General features: G+C 40.7%; 1 protein-coding gene across 1 annotated transcript in view; it reads right to left on the reverse strand.

The window, feature by feature from the left end:
- Positions 1 to 23,897, reverse strand: part of EFHC2 (EF-hand domain containing 2) — a 190,148-nt gene extending 166,251 nt beyond the window's left edge. The window contains exon 1 of the mRNA XM_021080072.1: positions 23,748 to 23,897. Coding sequence (XP_020935731.1) covers positions 23,748 to 23,789 — 42 coding nt within the window. The 5' untranslated portion in view covers positions 23,790 to 23,897. The remainder of the gene's footprint in view (positions 1 to 23,747) is intronic.

Here is a 25,869-nt window from a genome sequence, read left to right on the forward strand (position 1 = left end):
GGAACAGAAAAGAGAAAAAAGATTGAAAACAAATGAAGAGAGTCTCAGAGAACTCTGGGACAACGTTAAATGCACCAACATCCATATTATAGGGGCGCAAGAAGGGGACAGAAAAAATATTCCAAGAGATAATAGCCGAAAACTTCCCTAACATGGGAAAGGAACCACTCACTCAAATCCAGGAAGCACAACGAGTACTATATAAAATAAACCCAAGGAGGAACACCCCGAGACACATACTAATCAAACTGACCAAAATTAAAGACAAAGAGAAAATCTTGAAAGCAGCTAGGGAAAAGAAACAAATAACATATACAGGAACCCTAATAAGGTTACTGGCAGATTTTTCAGCAGAAACTCTGCAGGCCAGAAGGGAGTCACATGATATACTTAACGTGATGAAAGGAAAAAACCTCCAACCAAGATTACTTTACCCAGCAAGGCTCTCATTCAGATTTGAAGAAGAAATCAAAAGCCTCACAGAGAAGCAAAAGCTGAGAGAATTCAGCAACACTAAATCATCCTTACAACAAATACTAAAGGAACTTCTCTGGGCAGAAAAGAAAAGGCAGCAACAGGAAACAAAAATACCACAAATGACAAGGCTCACCAGTAAAGGTATATATACAGTAAAGATACAAAATCATCCACACACAATTATGCCACCAAAATCAGAAATCGTGAGAAGAGGAGGGTACAAATGCAGGACAATGGAGATGCACTTGCAATTAAGAGACCAACAACTTAAAACAATCTCTAATATATATAGACTCTTGTATCAAAACTTCAGAATCACTGCAAACCAAAAATCTACAATTGATACACAAATAAGAAAAATCAACGCAAATACAACACTAAAGATAGTCATCAAACCAGAAGAGGAGAGAACAAGAGAAGAAGGGAAGAAAAAAGAGCAAAAAAAAAAAAAAATCCAAAGCAATTAATAAAATGGCAATAAGAACATATCAATAATTACCTTAAATGTGGATGGACTCAACGCCCCAACCAAAAGACATAGACTGGCTGAATGGATGCAAAAATAAGACCCATAATTATGCTGTCTTCAAGAAACCCACTTTACTTCTAGGGACACATGCAAATTGAAAGTGAGAGGATGGAAGAAAATATTCCATGCAAACGGGAATCAAAAGCTGGAGTAGCAATACTCATATCAGACAAAATAGACTTTAAAATGAAGAATATTTTAAGGGACAAGGAAGGTCACTACCTAATGATCAAAGGACCAATCCAAGAAGAAGATATAACAATTTTAACTATCTACGCACCTGATAAAGGTTCACCACAATATATAAGGCAACTGCAAACAACCTTAAAAGGACAAATCAACAATAACACAGTAATAGTGGGGGACTTTAACACCCCACTTACAGCAATGAACAGATCATCCAGACAGAAAACCAATAAGGGAACACAGGCCCTGAATGAAGCATTAAACCAGATGGATTCAATAGATATTTATAGGACATTCCATCCAAAAGCAACAGATTACACATTCTTCTCAAATGCACATGGAACATTCTCTAAGACTGATCACATCCTGGGCTACAAATCCAACCTTGGTAACTTTAAGAAAATTGAAATCATATCAAGCATCTTTTCTGACCACAACGCTATATGACTGGAAATCAACAACAAGAAAAAAACTGCAAGAAACACAAACACGTGGAGATTCAACAACATGCTACTAAACAACCAATGGAAGAGAAATAGAAGAGGAAATTTAAAAATACCTAGAAGCAAATGACAACGAAGATACAACATTCCAAAACCTATGGGATGCAGCAAAAGCGGTTCTAAGAGGAAAGTTTATAGCAATACAAGCCCACCTCAGGAAACAAGAAAAAGCTCAAATAAACGACCTAACATTACATCTAAAGCAGCTAGAGAGAAGAACAGACAAGACCTAAAGTTACTAGAAGGAAAGAAATCATAAAGATCAGAGCAGAAATCAATGAAATAGAAATGAAGAAAACCATAGAAAAGATCAATGAAATGAGAAGCTGGTTCTTTGAAAAGATCAACAAAATTGATAAACCCTTAGCCAGACTTATCGAGAAAAAAAGAGAAGACTCAAATCAACAAAATTAGAAATGAAAAAGGAGAAGTAACAACAGACATCACAGAAATACTAAGGATCATAAGAGACCTACTATATGCAACTATACACCAATAAAATGGAAAACCTAGAAGAAATGGACAAATAAATTCTCAGAAAGGTACAATCTTCCAAGACTAAACCAAGATGAAATAGAAAAGATGAACGGACCAGTCACGAGTACTGAAATTGAAACTGTGATTAAAAAACTTCCAACAAACAGAAGTCCAGGACCAGAGGGCTTCACAGGCGAATTCTATCAAACATTTAGAGAAGAGCTAATTCCCATCCTCTGAAACTATTCCAAAAAATTGCAGAGGAAGGGATACTCCCAAACTCATTCTATGAGGCCACCATCACCCTCATACCAAAACCAGACAAAGATACCACAACAAAAGAAAACTACAGGCCAATTTCACTGATGAACATCATGCAAAAATCCTCAAGAAAATACTAGCAAACCGCATCCAACAATACATAAAAGGATTATACATCATGATCAACTGGGATTTATCCCGGGGATGCAAGCATTCTTCAATATCCGCAAATCCATCAGTGTGATACACCACATTAACCAACTGAAGAATAAAAACCATATGATCCTCTCAATAGATGCGGAAAAAGCCTTTGACAAAATCCAACACCCATTTCTGATCAAAACCCTTCAGAAAGTGGGCATAGAGGGAACCTACCTCAACATCATAAAGGCCACATATGACAAACCCACAGCGAACATCATTCTCAATGGTGAAAAGCTGAAAGAATTCCCACTGAGATCAGGAACAAGACAAGGATGTCCACTCCCACCACTACTCTTCAACATAGTTTTGGAAGTCCTAACCACAGCAATCAGAGAAGTAAAAGAATAAAAGGAATCCAAATTGGAAAGGAAGAAGTAAAACTATCACTATTTGCAGATGACATGATACTATACCTAGAGAATCCTAAGGACTCTACCAGAAAACTGTTAGAGCTCATCCACGAATTTGGCAAAGTCGCAGGATACAAAATTAAACACAGAAATCGATGGCATTTTATATACTAACAATGAAAGATCAGAAAGAGAAATTAGGGAAGCAATCCCATTTACCATCTCATCCAAAAGAATAAAATACCTAGGAGTAAACCTATCTAAAAGAGACAAAAGACCTGTACTCTGAAAACTGTAAGACACTGATGAAATAAATCAAAGAGGACACAAATAGATGGAAAGACATACCATGCTCTTGAATGGGAAGAATTAATATTATCAAAATGACTATACTACCTAAGGCAATCTACAGATTCAATGCAATCCCTATTAAATTACCAAAGACATTTTTCACAGAACTCGAACAAAATATGCTAAAGTTTGTTTGGAAGCACAAAAGACCCAGAATAGCCAAAGACATCCCGTAAAAGAAAAATGGAGCTGGAAGAATCAGGCTCCCAGACTTCAGACTATACTACAAAGCAACAATCATCAAAACCACATGGTACTGGCACAAAGACAGACCTATAGATGCGTGGAAGAGGAAAGAAAGCCCAGAATTCAACCCACGCACCTACAGCCAACTCATCTATGACAAAGGAGGCAAAAACATATAATGGAGAAAAGACAGCCTGTTCAATAAGCGGTGCTGGGAAAACTAGACAGCCGCATGGAAAAGAATGAAATTAGAACACTCCCTAACACCATACACAAAAATAAACTCCAAATGGATTCAAAACCTAGATATAAGACCAGACACTATAAAACTCTTAGAGGAAAACATAAACCAAACACTCTCTGACATAAACGACAGCAACATCTTCTCAGATCCACCTCTTAGAGTAATGACAGTAAAAACAAAAATAAACAAATGGGACTTAATTAAACTTAAAAGTTTCTGCACAGCAAAGGAAACCCTAAATAGCATGAAAAGACAATCCACAGAATGGGAGAAAATCTTTGCAAATTAATTGACTGACAAGGGATTAATCTCCAAAATTTATAAACACCTTCTGCAGCTCCATGGGCATGAATTTCATCATGGCGGCCCCATCCTCATGACCTCATCTAAATCTAATGACCTCCTAAGGCCCCCTCTCCAAATATCATCATGCTGGGGCTTCAAGATATGGATTTAGGAAAGACACACAGCACCAGATGTACAAACAGCACTGCAGATTCTGAAAACATATCGTTGATGAAAAATGGTAGCTACAGCATACAGTATCATTTATACATCTTTTACAAACCAAAAAAATGCTACATATTTCACAAGAACACATACAGATTCAAGAATGTGCCTCCAAGACGTTTGTAAGTCAGTCTGTATAAAGTAGAAAGGGAGTGAGATTAGGGATTGAGAATGACAAGGAATAAAAATACCTAAAACAAGAGAGAGACCTTGCACAGATCAATGACAATATTGTGCCATAAATGGAGGGACACAATTAATTCACCTCTTTGCACCTGACATTTTAAAAAATGATGGATGGAATGAGAAGTGAGAGGTAGGCAGGCGAAGCAAGGTGCTAGTGCAGCTGAGAAGCACAAGGCAAGAAAGGCCTGCACAAGGGTGAAGACAATGGGAATGGGAAGGAAGGGACTTCCTACAGGGCAGGGACCTTTGAAACTTGACCTTGAAGAAGTACAAGTTTGATCTTTTCAGATGAGTACATTTGTACAATGCAAAAAAATTAATTATAAAAAATTGAAATATAGGGAGTCCCCGTCATGGCTCAGTGGTTAGCGAATCCAACAGGGAACCATGAGGTTGTGGTTCGATCCCTGGTCTTGCTCAGTGGGTTAAGGATCCGGCATTGCCGTGAGCTGTGGTGTAGGTCACAGACGCAGCTCAGATCCCGAGTTGCTGTGGCTCTGGCATAGGCTGGCAGCTACAGCTCCAACTGGACCCCTAGCCTGGGAACCTCCATATGCTACGGGTGTGGCCCTAGAAAAGACAAAAAGACCAAAAAAAAAAAATGAAATAAAAAACAAAGATATAAAAACTTCTAAGCCCAGTGATCACACCCTCAGATATCATGGCAATATCAAATTGCTATATAAGTTTCTAAAGGCTCCCACTATCGCAAACACACACCATACTTGGAGTAGCGTTGCTACTCTAGACATCAGGGAAAAAAGCCAACATCTGTGATTGGATGTGTTAAGAAAGGAAGAGTGATGGGAGGTGACTTGAAAGTTTCATGCCAGCCTCACTTCCGCTTTGGAAAGGGGAGGGGGAGAACAGAAAAGGCAATAAGGAGAAGAGTTCCCACTGTGGCTCAGCAGTAATGAACCCAACTAGTATCCATGAGGACGCAGGTTTGATCCCTGGCCTCGCTCAGTGGGTTAAGGATCCAGCGTTGGCATGAGCTGTAGTTTAGGTCACAGATTCGACTTGGATCCTGCATTGCTATCGCTGGTGTAGGCGGCAGCTGAACTGTAATTCACCCCTAGCCCGGGAACTTTCATATGCCATGGGTGCGGTCCTAGAAAAACGAAAGACAAAAAAAAAAAAAAAAAAGCAGTAAGGAGGACAAAAGTACTTTTATCTCCTGGCTCCTTCACCTACATCTCCTGCAGCTTCCAAACATGGTTATAACAGCACTGGTTGAGTTTCTCATTTCTGAAGGAAACTGAAGCAGTGGATTAGGATGAAGTGCCCTCAGGGGGCTGGTCTTTCCTTTCCTGGTCACCATCACAGCAGCAAGGGGAAGAGAAGAGACTGGTAGAAGCAAAGAGCAAAGGAGGTGTATCTGCTTCCCGGTCCCCCAATAATACACATACACAACTGCTGGGAACGTGTTAGTACATTTTTGTCCAGCTAGTGCCAGTGACTAGGTATACTATACAATGGGACCTCTGCCTTTAAACATAAGATCTATCCTGCTGTACAGCACAGGGAACTATATCTAGTTTCTTGTGATGGAATATGATGGAGGATAATGGGAGGGAAAGAATATATGCTTTTATACATATATATATTCTTTTCCTGGGTCACTGCTGTACAGCAGAAACTGACAGAATACTGTAAACTAACTATAATGGAAAAAATAAAAATCATAAAACATTTTAAAAAATAAACACGCAAGAGAAAAAAAAAGATCTACCAATGCTATGAAAAGGGAAAAGAAACCACAATGTGCAAAATTCAGAAGGTAATTCAATCAAGTCCCTGCTAAACTGATGAGCAATTCTCTATCCAAAGAGTATTAGCTAGATATTTGTTAAATATTTCCAATTCTTTTGCTAAATAAAATGAAGTCAGCCAGACCAAAGTCTTAAATACGTTTAATATGAAAAGAACTATTACAAAAACCCTGCCAAAACTCTTGGTTTGTGAGTTGCGAATTCACACATTCAAACTCAACACAGCAACAACACACACAGGCTTCCTTAAAGCTCAGTAATGTCAATTTCTATGGTTATTCTCATCAGCACAACATGCAAAATTCCATTTCTGCACTATCGGAGTATTAACTTGAAATTTCAGTTCAAAATTCTATACCTCAGGTTACCAAAGTGGAAACCATGGGCAGGGGGGCATGTAAGTTAGGGGGATGAGATTAACATATACACACCATTATATATAAAATAGGTAGCTAACCAGGACCTACTGCATAGCACAGGGAAATCTAGTCAATATTCTGTAATAATCTACATGGGAAAAAAATGGATATATATATATATATATATATATCTCATATAAATACAAATGATTCACTTTGCTGCATACCTGAAACTGATACAACATTGTTAAATCAACTATACTCCAATAAATTTTTTCTAATTCTATACCTCAGAAAGTAATTGCTTGACGATTTGTTTGGTACGATGCAAAAATACATAGCACACCTGTTTCAAAATGTTTGCCCTAGGAATTCCCGTCGTGGCTCAGTGGTGAACAAACCCGACTAGGAACCATGAGGTTGCAGGTTCGATCCCTGGCCTCACTCAGTGGGTTAAGGATCCAGCGTTGCCGTGAGCTGGGGTGTAGGTCGAAGACACAGCTCAGATCCTGAGTTGCTGTGGCTGTGGTGTAGGCCGGCAGCTTCAGCTCTGATTCGACCCCTAGCCTGGGAACCTCCATATGCCACAGGTGTGGCCCTAAAAAGCAAAAAAAAAAAAAAAAACAACAACAACAACAACAAAAATGTTTGCCCTTCCCAAGACACACACACACACACACACACATGCACACATACAAGCTTGAGATTTGCCATTATAATCTCTTTGGCTCACCTGTCAACCTGCTAGTGACTGTGAAATGGTACTCAATCTCAGTCCAAAGAAATTTAGCAAATGATAAAATCGGGAACATACTAGCCTCAGATCCAGTATTCCTTTACCTCCTTGGGTCCTATTCCACTGATGGCGCCACTGCTGGAAAGGCAGCAGCCAAATCCAGACTCTCCTTGATGTTTCCCAGCAAATAAATAGCTGATACCACCATCCCTTCCTTGTTGCTCAAGACTGGAAGAGCAAGTCTATCACATGATTGGGTGGATTAATGAATAATCAATAAGCTGCCAAGGCCATTATGGAAACAGTAAAGCTAACCCGAACAGCGTCGGGAGTTGTTTATCCATTGTATAATCTCTCTTTCAGAGCTCCAGCACATCAGAGTCTCCTTGCTTCTATCTTAACTGCATAATATCTTAAAAGCCAGATATTTCACAACCTTATACGACAAAGGCAAGAAGAATAAGGTACTTGGTAAGAACCCAAGTGCTCACTGAGGTCACCAGGAGCTAGAAGCCAATGTCTACAGATGTGACTATCACTCCGGGGGCCATCAGAGCTGACATGTGTAGCACTCCTCTAAGTACTTTAGAAGCACTAAATTCTTTGAATTCTCAGAGCAGATCTCTGAATATGCTATTATGACCCCCATTTTACAGATGGGGACACTCCGGCACAAAGAGGTAATTTGCCCAAGGTCAGCCCACCGGTATAAATAGTTGAATCCAGGATGAAAACTCAGTGCCTGAGCCCTTAAGCAATCGGCCTTGCATTGTTGGAGCCCCCGTCCAGAAAAGGAATAGACCTCCCTTTGTTCAAAGTCATCTGGATGGAATGACGACTTTTGCTTTTGACAAATACAGTAATGGAAATGACCTCTGTGACCTGGAAGGGAGGGAACACGTCAGATAACTGGACCTGGACTCAATCCCTTAAAAAGCAGAACACGGAGTAAAGGGTGCTGGAGAAACCCTTTTGTAGCCACCAAAAGTCACTAAAACGGTGGGGCCTGAAGAGAGCCAGTTAAAGACTTAATATTTCGATATATATCAACAGCACTTATTTTTCCAACTACTTTTTAAGGTTGATGGAAAATATGACATAGAATTACCTAAAACTATCGTTCTTAGAGATTCCTGCCTGATCAGGGTGGGAACTAGTTTGCTTCTACTTCATGAATAGTTTTTTTTCCTCTCCCTTCAGAGCATATTTATTTTAGAAATTCATTCTCTCTTTTCTTATTTTCTGTAGTTTTATGGAGCAAAAAAAGTCATTCAGCAAATACTGTGACCCTCCCAGAGAAAATAACAACAAAATTGCCTCGGGTAGAGCGGGATCTTAGCGCTTGGAACCAGAAGAACACGAAAGCTATCATTACTTATTAATGAAGCTAAATCACTCAAAAAGAAACCCCAAATGTAAAAATCTCATTTAAGAAAGTCAAACAAAAGAAACCTTCTAAACATTTTTCAAGCTAATGTTCCCCTTTCCAAACCCAACTTGCAAAAATGTTGTGCTCCCGATTCTTAGCCATCGACTCAATATAACAATATGAGTGGGTTTATGTCTTTAATAATATATTTAAATCAGGAGAGGGACAGATAAAGTTAAACCAGTAAGATCTAGAAAGCTGTACAGCCCCTTCCTCAGAAAATGCTACATATTTTTTCTCTAAATAATTCAACTCAAAGCACCGATCCATAAAAAGAATGCTAAAGACTTTGCCCAAAGCCGGTTAGCATCACTGGCTCACCACAGCTGATCAGTTCATTCATTCCCAAATTCCTTCTCCCTGGCCCCTTGTATCCATTTAGAAGCTAGAAAAGGCTAAAAATCCATGTGTTTCTTCAGCCTCCTTTTCAGAAGTCTGTCCTGGGATTCTGGAAAAGGCTCTTGTCCTCTTGAGCCAAGGGACAAATGCAGGTGATGCTGCCCCTAGGTCATCTCTTCTGGCCTTGAGATGTCTACACAGCAGCCACACTGGGATCCTGGCAGGAAGGTGGAGGTGGGGATTACAGAGAGGCTGACTCAAAGTTGAGCCTTTAAATGTATGCCAACAGCACCTCCCTTCAGATGTGCTGCTTCGTAATAAATAAATACATAAATCCCCGCTTGTTTAAGCCTCTACTGGTCAGGGATTCCATTACTTGCAGTGTGAAGCATTACAAATTAATGCATTTAGTCTCGACAAACTGTGCTTTAACACCTTTTTTTAAAAAAGCAGAATAAGATTATTAAGGGGTCTAAAGGGTAATTTTCTTTATATGTTGAGAAAAACAAATTATCTTCTCAAACTTTGAGCACAACAACTATTAGCACAATTTATCACCTTCACTGACATAAGGGCTTGGAGATTAATTCTAGAATTTATGATAAGAACTACTGATAAGAACAATCTCAAGGCAGCAGTGAGCTGTACACACAGGAGCAGTGCATCTGGAGATGGAACCAGGAGTTTATGATCTGTCCCAGTACCTTCGTTATAGATATTATGGAAGAAAATCTATGTCAAGGTCAAACCAGAGAGTTGTACGTGGAATCGAGGTTCATGAGTATGAGAGTGTATGTGTATTAGGAGTAGGGAGGCTGAAGTAAGCTCCTGTAATAACATACTGGCTGTGGTAGCATCTGGTGCAAGTTGATAGTTAAAGTTTGAGCATCAAAAAACAAAGCAGGAGCTCCCATCATGGCTTAGAGGAAATGAATCTGTCTAATATCCATGAGGACACGGGTACAATCCCCAGCCTCGCTCAGGGGGTTAAGCATCCGGCGTTGCCATGAGCTGTGGTGTAGGTCGAAGATGCGGCTCAGATCTAAGCGTTGCTGTGGCTGTGGTGTAGGCCAGCATCTACAGCTCCGATTTGACCTCTAGCCTGGGAACCTCCATATACTGTGGGTGTGGCCCTAAACACACACACACACACACACACACACACACACACACAAAAGTACCTGCAACACAGTACAACAATCACATCTGACCTCCCTCTCCCCCAGCAAAGAATCTGTGGGCTTTAAGTACCATGGGCCACTCGGGGTAAGGCCTAAGGATTCAAAAACCCTGGGTCAGAGTGGTGGGGTGAGATACAAGGGCAGCACAACTTCCAAATATACTTCATTAATTGCTAAAGACTTTCAGGGACAGAGGAAGCCTTTTCCCATAGCTGCGAGGACAGTGGATGATGGAGGCACAAGGGTAGGAGAGGGTGGTGATTGTGTCCTTGTGCTGAGTGTGTTTTAGGACTGGAATCTGAACATTTGCATCAACAGCCCCTCATGCCACAAGATCAAGATTAAAGCAAAAATTGTAACATAATCTGATACTCCTGACAATGATATTTAAAAGTGGGTAAAGTCATAGGGACCTAAATGGAAGTGAGGTTTCCACAGTGCATTTGAAGGGATACAACACTGATAGCAACAGACCATAATCTATGGAAATCATGTATATATACTGCAATACCCAGAACCACCACTATGAAAACTATACTAAGAAATAGACTCAAGGAGTTCCCGTCATGGCACAGCAGAAATGAATCTGACTAGGAACTATGAGGTTGCGGGTTTGATCCTTGGCCTCACTCAGTGGGTTAAGGATCTGGTGTTGCCGTGAGCTGTGGTGTAGGTCGCAGATGTGGCTCAGATCCTGCGTTGCTGTGGCTGTGGTGTAGGCCAGCGGCTACATCTCCCATTTGACCCCTAGCCTGGGAACCCCCATATGCCACAGGTGCAGCCCTAAAAAACAAAAAACAAAAAAGGAAAGAAACTCAAAAACACTATAAATAAATCAAGATAGGATCCTTAAAAAAAAAAAAAATGGGAGTTCCCGTCGTGGCTCAGTGGTTAATGAATCTGACTAGGAACCATGAGGTTGCAGGTTCAATCCCTGGCCTCACTCAGTGGGTTAAGGATCTGGCGTTGCCATGAACTATGGTGTAGGTTGCAGACATGGCTCAGATCTGGCATTGCTGTGGCTGTGGCATAGGCCAGCAGCTACAGCTCTGATTAGACCCCTAGCCTGGGAACCTCCATATGCCATGGGTGCGGCCCTAAAAAGACAAAAAAAAAAAAAAATGTTCCAGTTGCCCACAGGAAGGAAAGAAAAATAAACAGAAAACATAATAATATATCAGATACAAGCATTAACAAACCAATAATCATCTTAAATGTAAATGATATAAATACATTAATCAAAAGACAGATTTGAAGAGTGGATTTTTCTTTTTCTTTTTAGGGCTATACCCGCAGCACATGGAGGTTCCCATGCTAGGGGTCGAATTGGGCTACAGCTGCCGGCCTACACCACAGCCACAGCAACATCAGATCTGAGATGTGTCTGCGACCCACACATAGCTCATGGCAACGCCAGATCCTTAACTCACTGAGCAAGGCCAGGAATCAAACCTGCATCCTCATGGATGCTAGTCAGATTTGTTTCCAATGAGCCATGATGGGAACTCCACAGAGTGGGTTTTAAAAACATGACAAATAACATACTGTCTTCAGGAAACTCATTTCAAATTCAATGATATAGGTCAGTTGAAAGTAGAAAGATAGAAAAAGATAATCAGGGAAACACTAATTTTAAAAAGTAGGAATGGCTATGTCAGTATCTGATAAACTAGACTTCAGAGCAAAGAAAATTTCTAGAGAAAAGAGGGACATTACCTAATGATAAAAGAATCAATCTACCAGGAAGACACAACAAACTTAAATGTGCATGCAGCAAACAACAGAACCTCAAAATATATGGAACAAAACCAATAGAGCTGAAAAGAGAAATAGGTAAAACCACAATTATAGTTGGGGGCTTCAAAGAAACTGTGGTAGATAGACAGAATACTACTCAGCAATTAAAATGAATGAAGAGGAGTTCCCCTCATGCATGGCTCAATAGTTAATGAACCCAACTAGTACCCATGAGGACACAGGTTCAATCCCTGGCCTCACTCGGTGGGTTAAGGATCTGGCGTTGCTGTGAGCTCTGTAGTGTAGGTCACAGACGAGGCTCAGATCCTGCGTTGCTGTGGCTGTGATGTGGGCCGGCAGCTGCAGCTCTGATTCAGTCCCTAGCCTGGGAACCTCCATATGCTGTGAGTATGGCCCCAAAAAGACAAAAAAAAAAAAAAAAAAAAAAAAAAAAAAAAAAAGAGAGAGAGAGAGAGAGAAATACACTCGCACCAATGAGTTCAAGTAAATCTGGGAAAAATCTGAATAAGGTTGGTTGATTACATTAATGTTAATATCTTGGTGGTGCTACTATACTATTGTTTTGCAATACATTACCAATGGGAAACTGGATAAAGGACATACAGGATCTTTCGATGTCATTTCTTACAACTGCATGTAGATCTACAATTATCTCCATAAAAATTTCAATTAACAATAAAAGAGAGGGTTTCCCCTCCTCAGTAACGAGGAGAGGCTCTACTCAGGTGCCTGTTATAAGATGTTAAGTATGAACATGAGTACAGATGAGCAACGAATGCCAAGAGTCTCACAGAAATGATATGGAAATAGTCTTATAAATGACCAAACATCTCTGTTTCAATTACCACACTCAAGTGAAGAAGGAAAGGCACTCTAAATTAACCATTAAGCCATGTGAATCCCACCCCCCCAAAAAAAAAATTCTAGCAGCTGTGAGCATTGGGATGCCAAACACATAGGAAAGCAAAGAATTTGTTTGGCCTTCAACTAGCCATGCTTGTTACTTGGTCACTGTGGCGGTCCCGGGCCAAATTCAGGCATCCTGGGGCCTGGTTAATGAGGGAGTGAAAATTCCCACCTCTCCTTTCCTTTGACCTTGGGGAACCCCCTCCCCCCTGCAAAGTTGTCTCTGCTCTTTCTCCAGCTGTAGGGACATGATAAACTCAGGAAATGACTCAAGAAATTCCTTTACATTTGCATTAGTGTGTATCTGGAAGCCTGTTCTCAGGAGACTGGCCTCCTAAACGGTCCTGCCTGATGAATGCTCAGAGGAAAAACATGGTTGTAAGAAGTTGTGACGTCTGGAACTGAGGCAGCCATCTTGCAACCATGAGGTCACAAGCCTAAGAAAGAAAAACCAACATTCAGAAGACAGCAGAATGGAGAGATAACAAGAATCTGAGTACTTTGACATTCATCAGCCACTTCTCTAGAGTTCTTAATACATGAGACAATTAATTTGGCTTAAGCCACTGTTAGTCATGTATTCTGTTACTTACAGGCAAACGTACCCTAAGTGACACAGCCATAAAGTTTAGGACAGAATACAAAAGCCACCAAAGTCAGGACTTCCCTTGTGGTATAGCAGATTAAGGATCCAGCATTATCACTGCAGTGGCTTGGGTTGCTGTTGTGGCACGGGTTCAATCCCTGGCCCAGGAACTTCCACATGCCACAGGTGTGGCCCCCCAAAAAAACCCCACAAAAAACAAAAACAAAAGTGACTAAAGTTAGGTGTTTGATTCCCGAATAGGCAGAGTGACTCTAATTTCCAAAATGCAAGCCAACATTTAGGAATAGCAATGGAGTTGTCCATCATTTCCAAAGTACGAACAGCAGCTTTAAGAAGTGGCCCAGTCTGAAATTGTGCAATTTCAAGGACATTTCAGTGGTTACCAGGAACGAGTTACAGAAGTCTAAATCAAAACCATCCTGCGATCTGGCACAGTAAACACCTACTTTTTCTCTGTCCAGAAATTCTGCACCACCAATTGCTTTCTTTGGATATTTATTTCTTTTAACAGTTGCATTGAGGTGTAATTTATATATCATGGTAGTTCTATTTTAAGGGGTTTTTTTGGGGAACCTCCATATTGTTTTCCACAGTGGCTGCACCAATTTACACTCCCATCAATAGTGTACAAGGGTTCCCTTTCCTCCGCATCCTCTCCTCTTGTTATCTGTGGTCTTTTTGGTGATAGCGATTTTGAGAGGTATGAGGTGATGTCTCACTGTGGTTTTGGTTTACATTTCTCTGATGATTACTGATGTTGAGCAGACTTCTCATGGTCCTGTCGGCCATCTGTATGTATGTCTTCTTTGGAGAAGTGTCTATTTAGGTCTTCTGCTCATTTTTTTTTTTTTTTTACATTTCAGAAATATACTTTTTGCCCTAATTTTAATTTTTTTAAACATTATTGTAGCTGACTTCACAATGTTGTATTAGTTTCAGGTGTATAGCAAAGTGAATCAATTATAGGTAGATAGCTACACATTCTTTTTTCCCATATAGGTTATTACAAACTATGTAGATTTCCCTGTGCCATACAGTAGGTTTTTGTTAATTCTCTCTTTCACAGTCCTGTCTATATTATTTCCATCCTCCTAATTCCTCCCTGGTCCTCTGTGGTAACTATAACGTTGGTTTTGAAATCTGTGACTTTGTTTCTGTTTTATAAATAAGTTTTTCTGTATCACTTTTATTAAAGTCTACACATAAGTGATAAAATATTTGTCTTTCTCTGATTTACTTCACTCGGTACGATAATTTCTATGTCTATCCATGTTGCTTCAAATGGCATTATTTCATTCTTTTTTATGGCTAAATAATACTCCACTGTATTTTTGGCTTTTTATTTCAGCATTAGGTGTGATAGTGAAAGACTGGAAATAGCGCACCTATGCATCAAAAGGGGATGGGTTAAATGAACTATATATACTATGTCCACACAATGGAATGCTGTGTAGCTACGCATGCCAATGGAACAAGGGTAGCTCCATATACTACTAGGAAGAAATCTCTAAGATATACCGTTAAAAGGAAAACTGGAAGGTGCAAGGGAATATGTAGAGTATGCTCTTATTTAATAAGAGACCATGTGAATATATTTAAGAATCTGCTGTTTTAAAAACCAAAAATAAATAAAGGAAGGATAACCCAAAGGTCAACAGTCTTTATAATGGTACTTACAGAGGGAGGGAGGGAGGGAGGGAACAAGACTGATGGGATAGGGAGAAAAGCCAGACTTGTCTGAATGTAACTCACTTTGTAAATTTGACTTTTTAAACCACACAACTGTTTTACATTATATTAAAACAAAACTTTTTTAAGTTAAAAATTTACAGCAAAGTGAAACAAATGGAAGTAACTCAGTATCAAGTTAGTGACTTAACCGTACTGTCTGGAATCATTTCAATGAAATTAAAACCCAATAATGTGACCACACATTCTGGGTTAGATCCGAAAAACCTTAACCACAAAAAAATCTTTTTTTTTTTTAACTACGAAGAAATCTTAAACGACTCTGAAAACTCAAATTGCTAATAATAATGTTATTAATAATCAAAAACTATTATAGGGGTAAGTATTTTTATTTATAGTAGGAGAAGGTAATTATGCTAATGTCCTTATGAATCAACATTTTCAAAGAAGTTAAATAAAAATTCTACAGTCCTTAATTTGCATTTGAAATATCAGCTTGGATTCAAGTGGCATTTTATCTTTAAAAATGTATACACGTTCTCTAGCCTTGTTTTAAGAGAATGAAAATTCAAGCCACAGACTGGGAGAAAATATTTGTAAACCACGTAGCCAAAAATGGACTTGTACTCAGAATGTATAATGAACTCTCAACAGTAAGGAAACATACAATCCAATTAAAGATGGGCAGAAGCCATGAACAGACATTTCACCAAAGAGAATATAGGGATGGCAAATAAGCACATGAAAAGATATTCGACATCATTCATAAGCCATTAGGGAAATAAAAGTTTAAATTAGGATGAGTTACCACTATACACCTATGAGATTGACCAAAATCCAAAATACTGGTGATGCCAAATGCTCTCAAGAATTTGGGTTCGTTGCTGGTGGGAATGCAAAATGGTACAGCCACTCTAAAGACAGTGCAGCAATTTCTTTACTTATGGCCAGTTCCATACTTTACATATGTGAAGTCAAGTATCCTGCCGTTCATAGAAAAGTAGCAAGCATTTTGCTGCAATTTTCACCTTCTCACCTATATAAGCAAAGCTTTCCTTGTTTAACAGGTATCAAGAGAAAGGCGAGAAATCTTCTCATTTCAGGTGAAAATGAAATCTGTGTGTGCTTATCTCTGACTCAGAATTGTGTGTCTATGTGGCACAAGTGTATGTTTCACAATGAAGAGCTAATTTTTACTTTATTTTTAATTTTTAAGAAATCAGATTCCTATGGAACATCAGTGCATAGGGAGATCAAGATTATGACCTATATTTGAGCCTGATCATGTCAGTCAGTAAAAAATCTTAATCTTTAGGTGTCACATAAAACTATACCTTAGGGAAAAAATACTTTTTCTATTTCTTTAATTTTATATCTCTATAAGATGATGGCTGTTCACTAAACTTATTGTAATAATTATTTCATGAGATATCTAAGTCCAATCAATCAATATGCTGTACACTTTAAACTTATACAGTGCTATATGTAAATTTCATCTCCATACAACTGGAAGGGAAAAAGAGAGGAAGAAATACAAAGCAAGAAAATTGATACATAAATTCAAAAATAATGTTCAATTGTAATTTTGTATTTCATACTATTTTAGACTAATAACTCATGATCTTGAAAAAAATTTTTCTTAGGCTATATTTTTATTCATATTGCTTTGTCAATATGATTTTAGTAGCTTTGCTTATTAAACGTTGTCTATATCTTCATGGGTGCTTTTACGCTGCACTCATGTCATGTGAAAGTTCCCAGGTCAGGGATCAAACCCACGCCACAGCAGCAACTCAAGCCACTGCAGTGACAACATGAGATCCTTAACCTGCTGAGCCACAAGGGAACTCCCTATATATATATATATATATATATATATATATTTTTTTTTTTTTTTTTTTTTTTTTGCTTTTTAGGGCTGCCCCACAGCATATGGAAGTTCCCGGGCTAGGGACTGAATAGGAGCTGCAGCTCCCAGCCTACACCACAGCCACAGCCACAGCCACGCCAGATCCTTAACCCACTGAACGAGGCAGGGGTTTCACAGACATCCTCATGGATCCTAGTTGGGTACGGTAACTGCAGAGCCATGACGGGAACTCCTATTTTCATGTTTGAAACACCATTAATCAAAATAAATTTGTAACCTCTATTTAAATTAAATCAACTGAGCATACTTTTTGAAAAAGTAAATCCCACCTTGGATTAAACCAATTATTAAGGGGAAAAAGGGGGAAAAAATCAAGTAGGACATTTTAAAACAAGAAAAAAAAAAAAACAGTTCCCATTGTGGCTTAATGGGTTATGAACCCAACTAGTATCCATGAGGACCCAGGTTTGATCCCTGTGAGCTGTGGTGTAGGTCACAGATGTGGTTCGGACCTGGTATTGCTGTGGCTATGATAAGAGGCCGGCAGCAGCTCCGATTCGACCCCTAGCCTGGGAACTTCGGCCCTAAACAGTAAAATTAATTAAATAAATTAATTAAAAAAAAGTAAAACCTAAGAAAGGCTGATTAGGATCTGTTGAGGCTTCCTGAAGGGTGAGTGGCTAGATTTGGCCTTGAAGGATGCTGAAGATCAGAACTGAAATAAGAATTGGTGTAGATGGCTCTAAAGAGTGTTTTTCAAAGGCTGAGGGCAAACCACAGTCACAAATAGGTGTTAGTGCCACGCAGTTCGGGTACACGTGACAGCAACAAAATTTCATGAGACAATTCTGACTCTTCCCAGCACAAAACACTGAATTTTTTTTTTTATTCTATTCTAGTCTATCCTGCTTCTTTTTGTTCTTCTTCTTTTTTTTTTTTTCCCCTAAATGCTGGTCATGATTTATTAGATTGATCTCACAAAACTCTAATGGCCTGGGGTTTGAGGTGAAGGGGTTGGGACCTGAGGCAGGTTACTTTAAGGCAATGGAACTGACCACTAAGAACTTAGCGAGGAATCTGTAGGCAGAATTTTAGGCTGGAAAACCCTCTACCTTGTGAGTAAGGCGACTGTTTTATGATCATATAAATTTGAATTATCTAACATCACATGATGAAGTCATTACATATACTACTATGTATTACTCATAGGTTTTCTCTCTCAGTTGTTTATCACTTAAATTGCTGGTAAATCTCCCAAAGAGTGAATTTTTTTTTCCTACATTACTACAGAGGCTTACATTAGTCTGGATAAAAATAAATTTCAAGGTATTTCTATAAGGGAGACAGATTCTAAATTTCTGTTGTATTTTAGCACAGTGAATTCAAATAATCTCTTTTTCTTCTTACGGAAGCAGTTGCTTCACCATAAATTAGATGATGGACCTTTTACAACAAACCCCCCTAAAACGGTGGCAAGGTAGCGTCATAAAAAAAACAAAGTGTGCTCCTCATTATTCATTAGAGGCGTTCAGGATCAGCTACACAACCATCTGTCTAAAACGCTGTCGAAAGGATTTTCAGCTTTGGCTGGAACTGTCCCTTTCAACTCTAATATCCTATCATTTTTGACAATATGCCTGAGATTCTCTTAGCTCAGTACAAATCCAGCATGTAAATTGTTGGGGAAAAGATACCTGTGTCTGGAATTCAGTTGTGACGCTTTCCCTAAGGTTTTCAATTAATTCACAGAAAAAATGATTTTAATGTCATCAGTGGTACAAATGCTTATATTTTGGAAAGCACAGGGCTGCTGCTTGTAGTTCAGAGATAAAAGCAGAGGTCACATGGCACCGAGCTGTGGAAAGAAATCAATCCACTGCTCATGACTGACGACCAGCAGCTAATGAAGGAGGAAAGCGAATTCCTTTTTCAATTTCTAAAAAAAAGCAGTAGAAGTAAAAGTTAGTCAGCCTGTGTTATAATTTTAAACCCAAACAGCCAGCAATTATGCTAACTCCAGGAGGCCAAGGTTGCTTTCTTGATAATTTAATTCAGCAAGCAATGCTCTGTGATAGGTAGGAGGGAGGTGGAGATAAAAAGGCCAGATTTGGCTCTCTGACCATTCGGTGCCAGAGAGCATCCCATCTTTTAACTAAGCGCAAGTTTTTTAAAAAAATATTAATTTTCTGGCAACACATGGCACATTTAGTCCCCAGGCTAGTGTAACAATTTTTTTTTTTAATGCAGCCACCTGCTTTGGGCACATACTAGGATACTCAATATATAAATATTGATTTGTTGAATGATAGCCCCAGGTATCTAATAAGTATACTGATTCCCCAGCGCACATGCACAAACACACACTCACACACACTTCTATTGGTCTGAGGCATAAAGTAAATAAATACTATTTTAAATACACTCACACGTCTAGAAGCAGACACGCCTATATTTTGGATACTTGATTTATGACAAAAGCAGCTTCACAGAGAAGTGGAGTAAGAGTGGCCATTTCCAAATCTGTGTTAATGACAAGACAACAGGACCCAAATGGAGTCCCTTATGCTAAGCCCCAGGTCACCAAACTGAAACTTAACTGAGTTACAGTTTTAGTTCTCCCAGAAACAGAATCTCAAACCAGTCAACCATGAATCTGGATCAGCATGAGTTAGGTAATCCGTCTGATAAACCCCTATCATTCCCTAATAAGGAAAGTAACCTTACAATAACCAATCTGGTTTTTGCCTACTACAACTTTCCTATAAAATCTCTTCCCTTGCATAGCTCTTCAGAGCTCCTTTCTATCTACCTGACTCATGAACCACTGAATAAATCCAATAAGCTCTTTAAAATTTACTCAGGGAGTTCCTGCCGTGGTGCAGCAGAAATGAATCTGACTAGGAACCATGAGGTTGCAGGTTCGATCCCTGGCCTTGCTCGGTGGGTTAAGGATCCGGTGTTGCCATGGGCTGTGGTGTAGGTCACAGATACAGCTAGGATCTGGCCTTGCTGTGGCTGTGGTGTAGGCCGGCAGCTGTAGCTCTGATTGACCCTTGGCCTGGGAACCTCCATATGCCACGGTTGCAGCCCTAAAAAATAAATTAATTCATTAAATAAAATAAAATTTACTCAATTTTGTTCTTTAAATGCTTCTGGGTTAATTGAATATCCATATGGGAAGAAATACAACCTGACCCCTACTTCTTTTCATACACACACACACACACACGTATTCTAGTTGGATTATAGATCTAAAAGTGAAAGGAAAAAACAACCCAATTTCTGGAATATTACACAGGAAAACAGCATCACGAACTTGGTGTAAGGAACTATTTCTTAAATAGGAAACATGAAAGCACTCATCTGAAGGAAAAATTCTTCATCAAAAACACCATTAGAGAATAAAAAGGCCAACGGCAGACTCAAAAGATATTCACAACACACATCTGACAAGGGAGTCATACCCCAAATCAATCCAGAACTCCCATAAATCACTAAGAAAAATGCAGGCAACCCAATCAAAATTAAACAAAAAATAAATAGGCACGACACAGAAGAGAACATAAATGACTGATAAATGGGTGAAATGTGCTCCATTTCATTAGGAAGCAGGGAATCAGACATTTAAACTACAGAGTCACACTACACCCAGTAATCAAAATAACGAAAATTTAAAAGACAGTTTTGCGTGTTAGAATATGGAGCAACAGAACTTAAAATGCTGTGGGAATTTAAACTGGTATAGGCCTTGTGACAGCATCCACCAAAGTTGAACATAAGAATGTCATTTGAGGAGCTCCCATTGTGGCTCGGCAGGAACAAACCCAACTAGTACCCATGAGGACTTGAGTCTGATCCCTGGCCTCACTCAGTGGGTTAAGGATCTGGTATTGCCATGGCCATGGCATAGGCCAGCAGCTACAGCTCTGATTGGACCCCTAGCCTGGGAACTTCTATATGCTACAGGTGCAGCCCTAAAAAGACAAAAAAAGAATATCATTTGAAAATTTTAAAAATATATTAAAAAAAGAACTTTACTAAAAAAAAATTACCTTTTGATCTGACAATTATACTGAGAGACACAAACAGTCAAAGCAAACTATTCTTAATAATCCCAAACAAACCAAATCTCTATCAAGAGTAAAATGTGTATACAAATGTCATACAATGGAATACTACAGAGCAATAAAAATATACAAACTATCTCTACACACAGCCACATGAATGAATCTCACAAACAATGCTGAGCTAAAAAAAAAAAAAAAAAAAAAAAAAAAAAAAAAGCCAGTCACTGGAGTTCCCTGGTGGCTCAGCTGGTTAAGGATTCAGCATTGTCACAGCTGTGACTCAGGTCAGCATGGACACCACCATGGTTCGATCCCTGGCCCAGGAACTTCCGCACATCATGGGCAGGGCCAAAAAGAAAAAAAAAAGGGCGGGTTACAAACGAATAAACACCAGACATTTTCATTGATACAAAGTTCAAAAGCAAACCAAACCTAACTATAGCAGCAGCAGCCAGCAGAGTGGCTGCCTTTGGAGAGTGCGGAAGGGGTAATGACCACAAAGGGTCATAGGTAAGGCTGCCATGTAAAATTCAAGCTGCTCTGTGATATCTGAATTTCAGATTAAGAACAAAGAATCTTTTCATATAAGTAGGTCCCATGCCAATCTTTGGGACATGGTTTTTCGTGGGGGGTTTATTTTGGGGGGAGGGGGCATGCCTAAAGCATGCAGAAATTCCTTGGCCACGGATCAAATCCACACCACAGCAGTGACAACCCAAGCCACAGCAGTAACACCACCAGATCCTTAGGTTGATGCTTTTGGAGTCCTGGTAATATTTCCTTCCTCCCTCCCTCCCTCTCTTCCTTTCTTTTTTTTTTTAAATTTTATGGCCACACCTGTGGCATATGGAAGTTCCCAGGGCAGGGAATGAATCTGAGCCACAGCTGGGACATATGCCACAGCTGCAGCAACGCCAGATTCTTTAACTCACTGCACCGGGTGAAGGATGGAACCTGCGCCTCCTCAGCAGCCTGAACCACTGCAGTGGGATTCTTAACTCACTGTGCCACAGTGGAAACTCCCAATATTTTCTTTCTGGATAGTCGCTCTGTGATCATCCACTGTGCATTTTTCTATACATTTGTTATACTTCACAATAAAAAAGGTTAAAAAAAAAAGCAAAAGTACACTCAGAACAGCCTTGCAGATTTTAAAATATCTCATCCAACCACTGTTTTCCCTTCCCACTCCTCATCAGTACGTGTGAGCTGTGGTACTTCTGCAGGAGATGGGCGTTGGGAAGCTGAAGTGTTGCTGGGCCCAAAGCGGTGGGCTCTACACTCAATTTTTATTACAATTACTTTTACACAGCACGCTTCTTCACTTCTGGAATCGTTTTTCATGCCATGCCTTTCAGGAGTCTCATTTGTGGGGCTGACTTAATTTTGCCAAAGGGCAACACTAGGTTGGGAGGCCAGCCTCTACCCATCGGCCAAGCAATGCACATGCCAGTGTTCACGAAGCAAGTTGGACTGGCCAACCTAGCGGGGGGGGGGGGGGGGGGGGGGGGGGGGGGTCAGGATGCAGTGGCCTGAAGCTGTCAGGAAAACTGGTACTTTAGGGACAACAACTTGGATACAAACACTGGTCAGCATCCATAATGTCCAGCGCTTCAATCTGCTGCCTGCTTTCTCAACCGAGATTTACGCAAATACCTTGAGGAGCTCCATGCAGTTGCCTCCCATCTGTGCATTACTTACCTTCTTCCTACAGACACAACTGGAAACCCGAGCAAAGAGGCGCAACCAGCACAAACAAAAACCTGAATCATTTTCAGAAGATGCTCTTTACTGGCAAAAGTTCTTTCATGCTCAGGTTTTTAATGTTGCTGTGTTGAGTTGTTTTGCTGTGGTTTCACCTGGTTCTGAAATGAACCACTCCCAATTCTAAATGAAGAAAAAACTCCTCCAAGTGTGGATCCTTCTATCAAGTTTAGGATCCACCTCTATAGGCTAGTGGAACCCTTACTTACCGGGGCCCCTACCAGCCTTGAGAATGCCAGATTTCTTCACTTTAGCAACAGAAACTCATTCACAAAGGGTATTAAGGATAGTGAGTAGGCTCCCGGGCTGTGAAGACCGGTTGCCTGGAAGAAACCCAGCTTTACCGCTGAAATTGTGTAGCTCTGGCCAGTGCGTGAATAACGCATCGCTCTGTGCCTCAGTTTCCTCCACTGTAAAAATTGGAATTTAAAATAGTATCTAATACAAACAGCTGTTGGGCGCATCTAATACCGTGTAAGGAGATTAAAGCACAGTGCCTGGCACACCTTAAATACTCAACAATGATTATCACCGACACTACCAATGGCTAGTGGGTCCTGCCACCACCTCATAAAGATTCAACTTATATGCTTAAAGTAGGTAAAGCATCCGGATGCAGTTGGAGAGAGGCGCGGAGGAAGGTAGAGAGGAAGGGTTCCACCAGCCTACAAAGTTTAGTCCAAGTTGCGCCCAAACCACACAAGGCGAAGCTGCGTCAGGAAGCCTCAAGGAGAAGCTGGGAAGTGGCCACGCCTGGACCCCAGACTCCAACCGGGACCACTGACTTCGGCGCCCTCACTACTCACGTTGCGGTTGAAGCTATTGCCAGGCAGCAGCGGCAGGGCCATGGCTTTGAGCGGCCAAGGGTCAAGGGTCCGAGAAGAAGGGCCTGCGGGCAGCGGCTAGCTGGCGGCAGCGTTGTTTGACCCGCCGCCCCCCCCCACACACACACCACGTTACCTAGAGACGGGAGGCGGTGTCACGGGAGGAGGCGGGGCTTCGGGGGCCGGGGCGGGGCCAGGCGGAAAGTTCCCCGCGCGCGCCTCCCCCCGCCCACCCCACCCTCTCGGCCGGGTACCGGTCTCCTGAGGGTTTTCTCTCCACACGCATTGTGAACACACAAAGGCTGACAACCATGCCGTCCCCCGCCCCCGCCGCCGCTTTCGGGTTTAACCCTTTGAAAGGGCTAAGCCTCTCCTGTACTGAAGCTCCTCTGATTCTTGCACATTTCTTGCCATTTGGTTATTAAATTTATTTCAAACACACAGAGACGTCCAGAAAAATAATATCACCCCTGTGCTCCCTGAAATGCAACACCAGTTAATGTTAATTTACGTCAGCATTTATTTTGTAATTAAAACGTTCCAGATGAAGCCAAAGCCACCTGGACCCCATCCGTCGCCCTCACTCCCACCCCCATCACCAAGAAAACCCACTCGGCGGTAACCATCATGCTCAGGCCTTCCTCTGACGTTTTTAGAGTTGAACTAAACATTTGTAAGATGCTCGTTTCCGGTCCAATCCTAGGGGGCAGGGGCAGGTGGCACAAAAAGTGGCCCTCTGTCACTCCATCATGCACCCAAGATGGCCAAGGCAGGAGCTCCTGGATTCCTCTCCCAGGAATCCTCCAGCTAATCCCTCCCTGAGTCTTCCTCTGTTGGTTGGACACGGGACTGAGGTTTCTCTCAGCCACCACCTCCTCTGTGTCAGTCGAGACCCCATTATTTCTTGTCTGGTTTTCTTTTAAAATGAAAACCGAAAACAAAAACTCCAACTAACTGATCTTGCCTCCAGGGCCATCCTCTTCTATAATTCATGATGCATCTGTTATTCTTCTGTTTCAGTATTCTTCTAGCCTTCCTGCCGCCTTCCCGAGGCAGGCCAACTCCGGAGCCCACTCAGAGCCTCTGTCGGGGGCGCCCGCGACGCCTTCCATCCCTTTCTCTGCCCCCCACCCCCGACTCCGGCTCTGAGAAACCCCTGGCGGTTTCTAACCCAGGCTCTGCGGTCTCTCCCCTCCGGAATTTTGCAACTGTCACTATCTGCAAGAAACACCCTTCCTTCCTATCTGTCACCTGGGTAGCCCCTTCTTATCTTTCAGAAACTTGGTTCAGCGTGGGAGAGAGGTGTGGAAGGCTTTGCCATTTCTGGAAAAATGTTCCTCCACCTTCCCCACCCCGCTGCCATCGGTATTAGGTGCCCATCCTACGGTGGATTTGGTGCACTGCATTGTCAGCACGCAGTGCCTGACTCCCTTCAAATGCCCCCAAATACTTCCAGGGCAGGGACTCTATCTCCTTTTGTAGGCGTAATAAAAACGTACAATACTGTTTTTCCTGTGTTTGTAACCTTTACACTGTCAAATTCTGCACCTCCTTTTTTCACCTAAGATTTTGTTTTTGAAATTTCTACATGTCATCACATGTAGATCCATTTCATTCATTGTAAATGAATTGTATGGTTATAGCACAAATTACTCATCCATCTGTTGTCATCTGTTGATGTCATCTGTTGATGACAATGAAGTTGCTCCAATTTTTCACTTGTTATCAACAATGCTGCAGAGAGCAATCCTCTCCTGCTTCTTTGGGGCTTATCTAGGCTACATACCTAAAGGCAGAATTGTTCACACCTTCAGCTGTACTAAACTAGATTTTGCAAAACAAACTCCAGAATCTTTGAACCAGTTAAGAAAGTTCCTCTTTCACTTTCATCCGTTCAACAACAGGTATTATCAAATTGTATAATTTTGAATAATCATCTGAATAAATGTGAAACAGTATGCCATTGTATTTTGTTTCTCCCCAATTCCTAGTGCAATTGGTCATCTTTTCACGTGGTTGTTACTTTTTTCTGGGACTCGTTCATTCATATCCTTCGCTGATTTTTCTATTTGAACATGTGTAATTTTAAAAATATATTCTGGGG

Source organism: Sus scrofa, chromosome X (genome assembly GCF_000003025.6).
Source record: "Sus scrofa isolate TJ Tabasco breed Duroc chromosome X, Sscrofa11.1, whole genome shotgun sequence".
Taxonomy (NCBI): Eukaryota; Metazoa; Chordata; class Mammalia; order Artiodactyla; family Suidae; genus Sus; species Sus scrofa.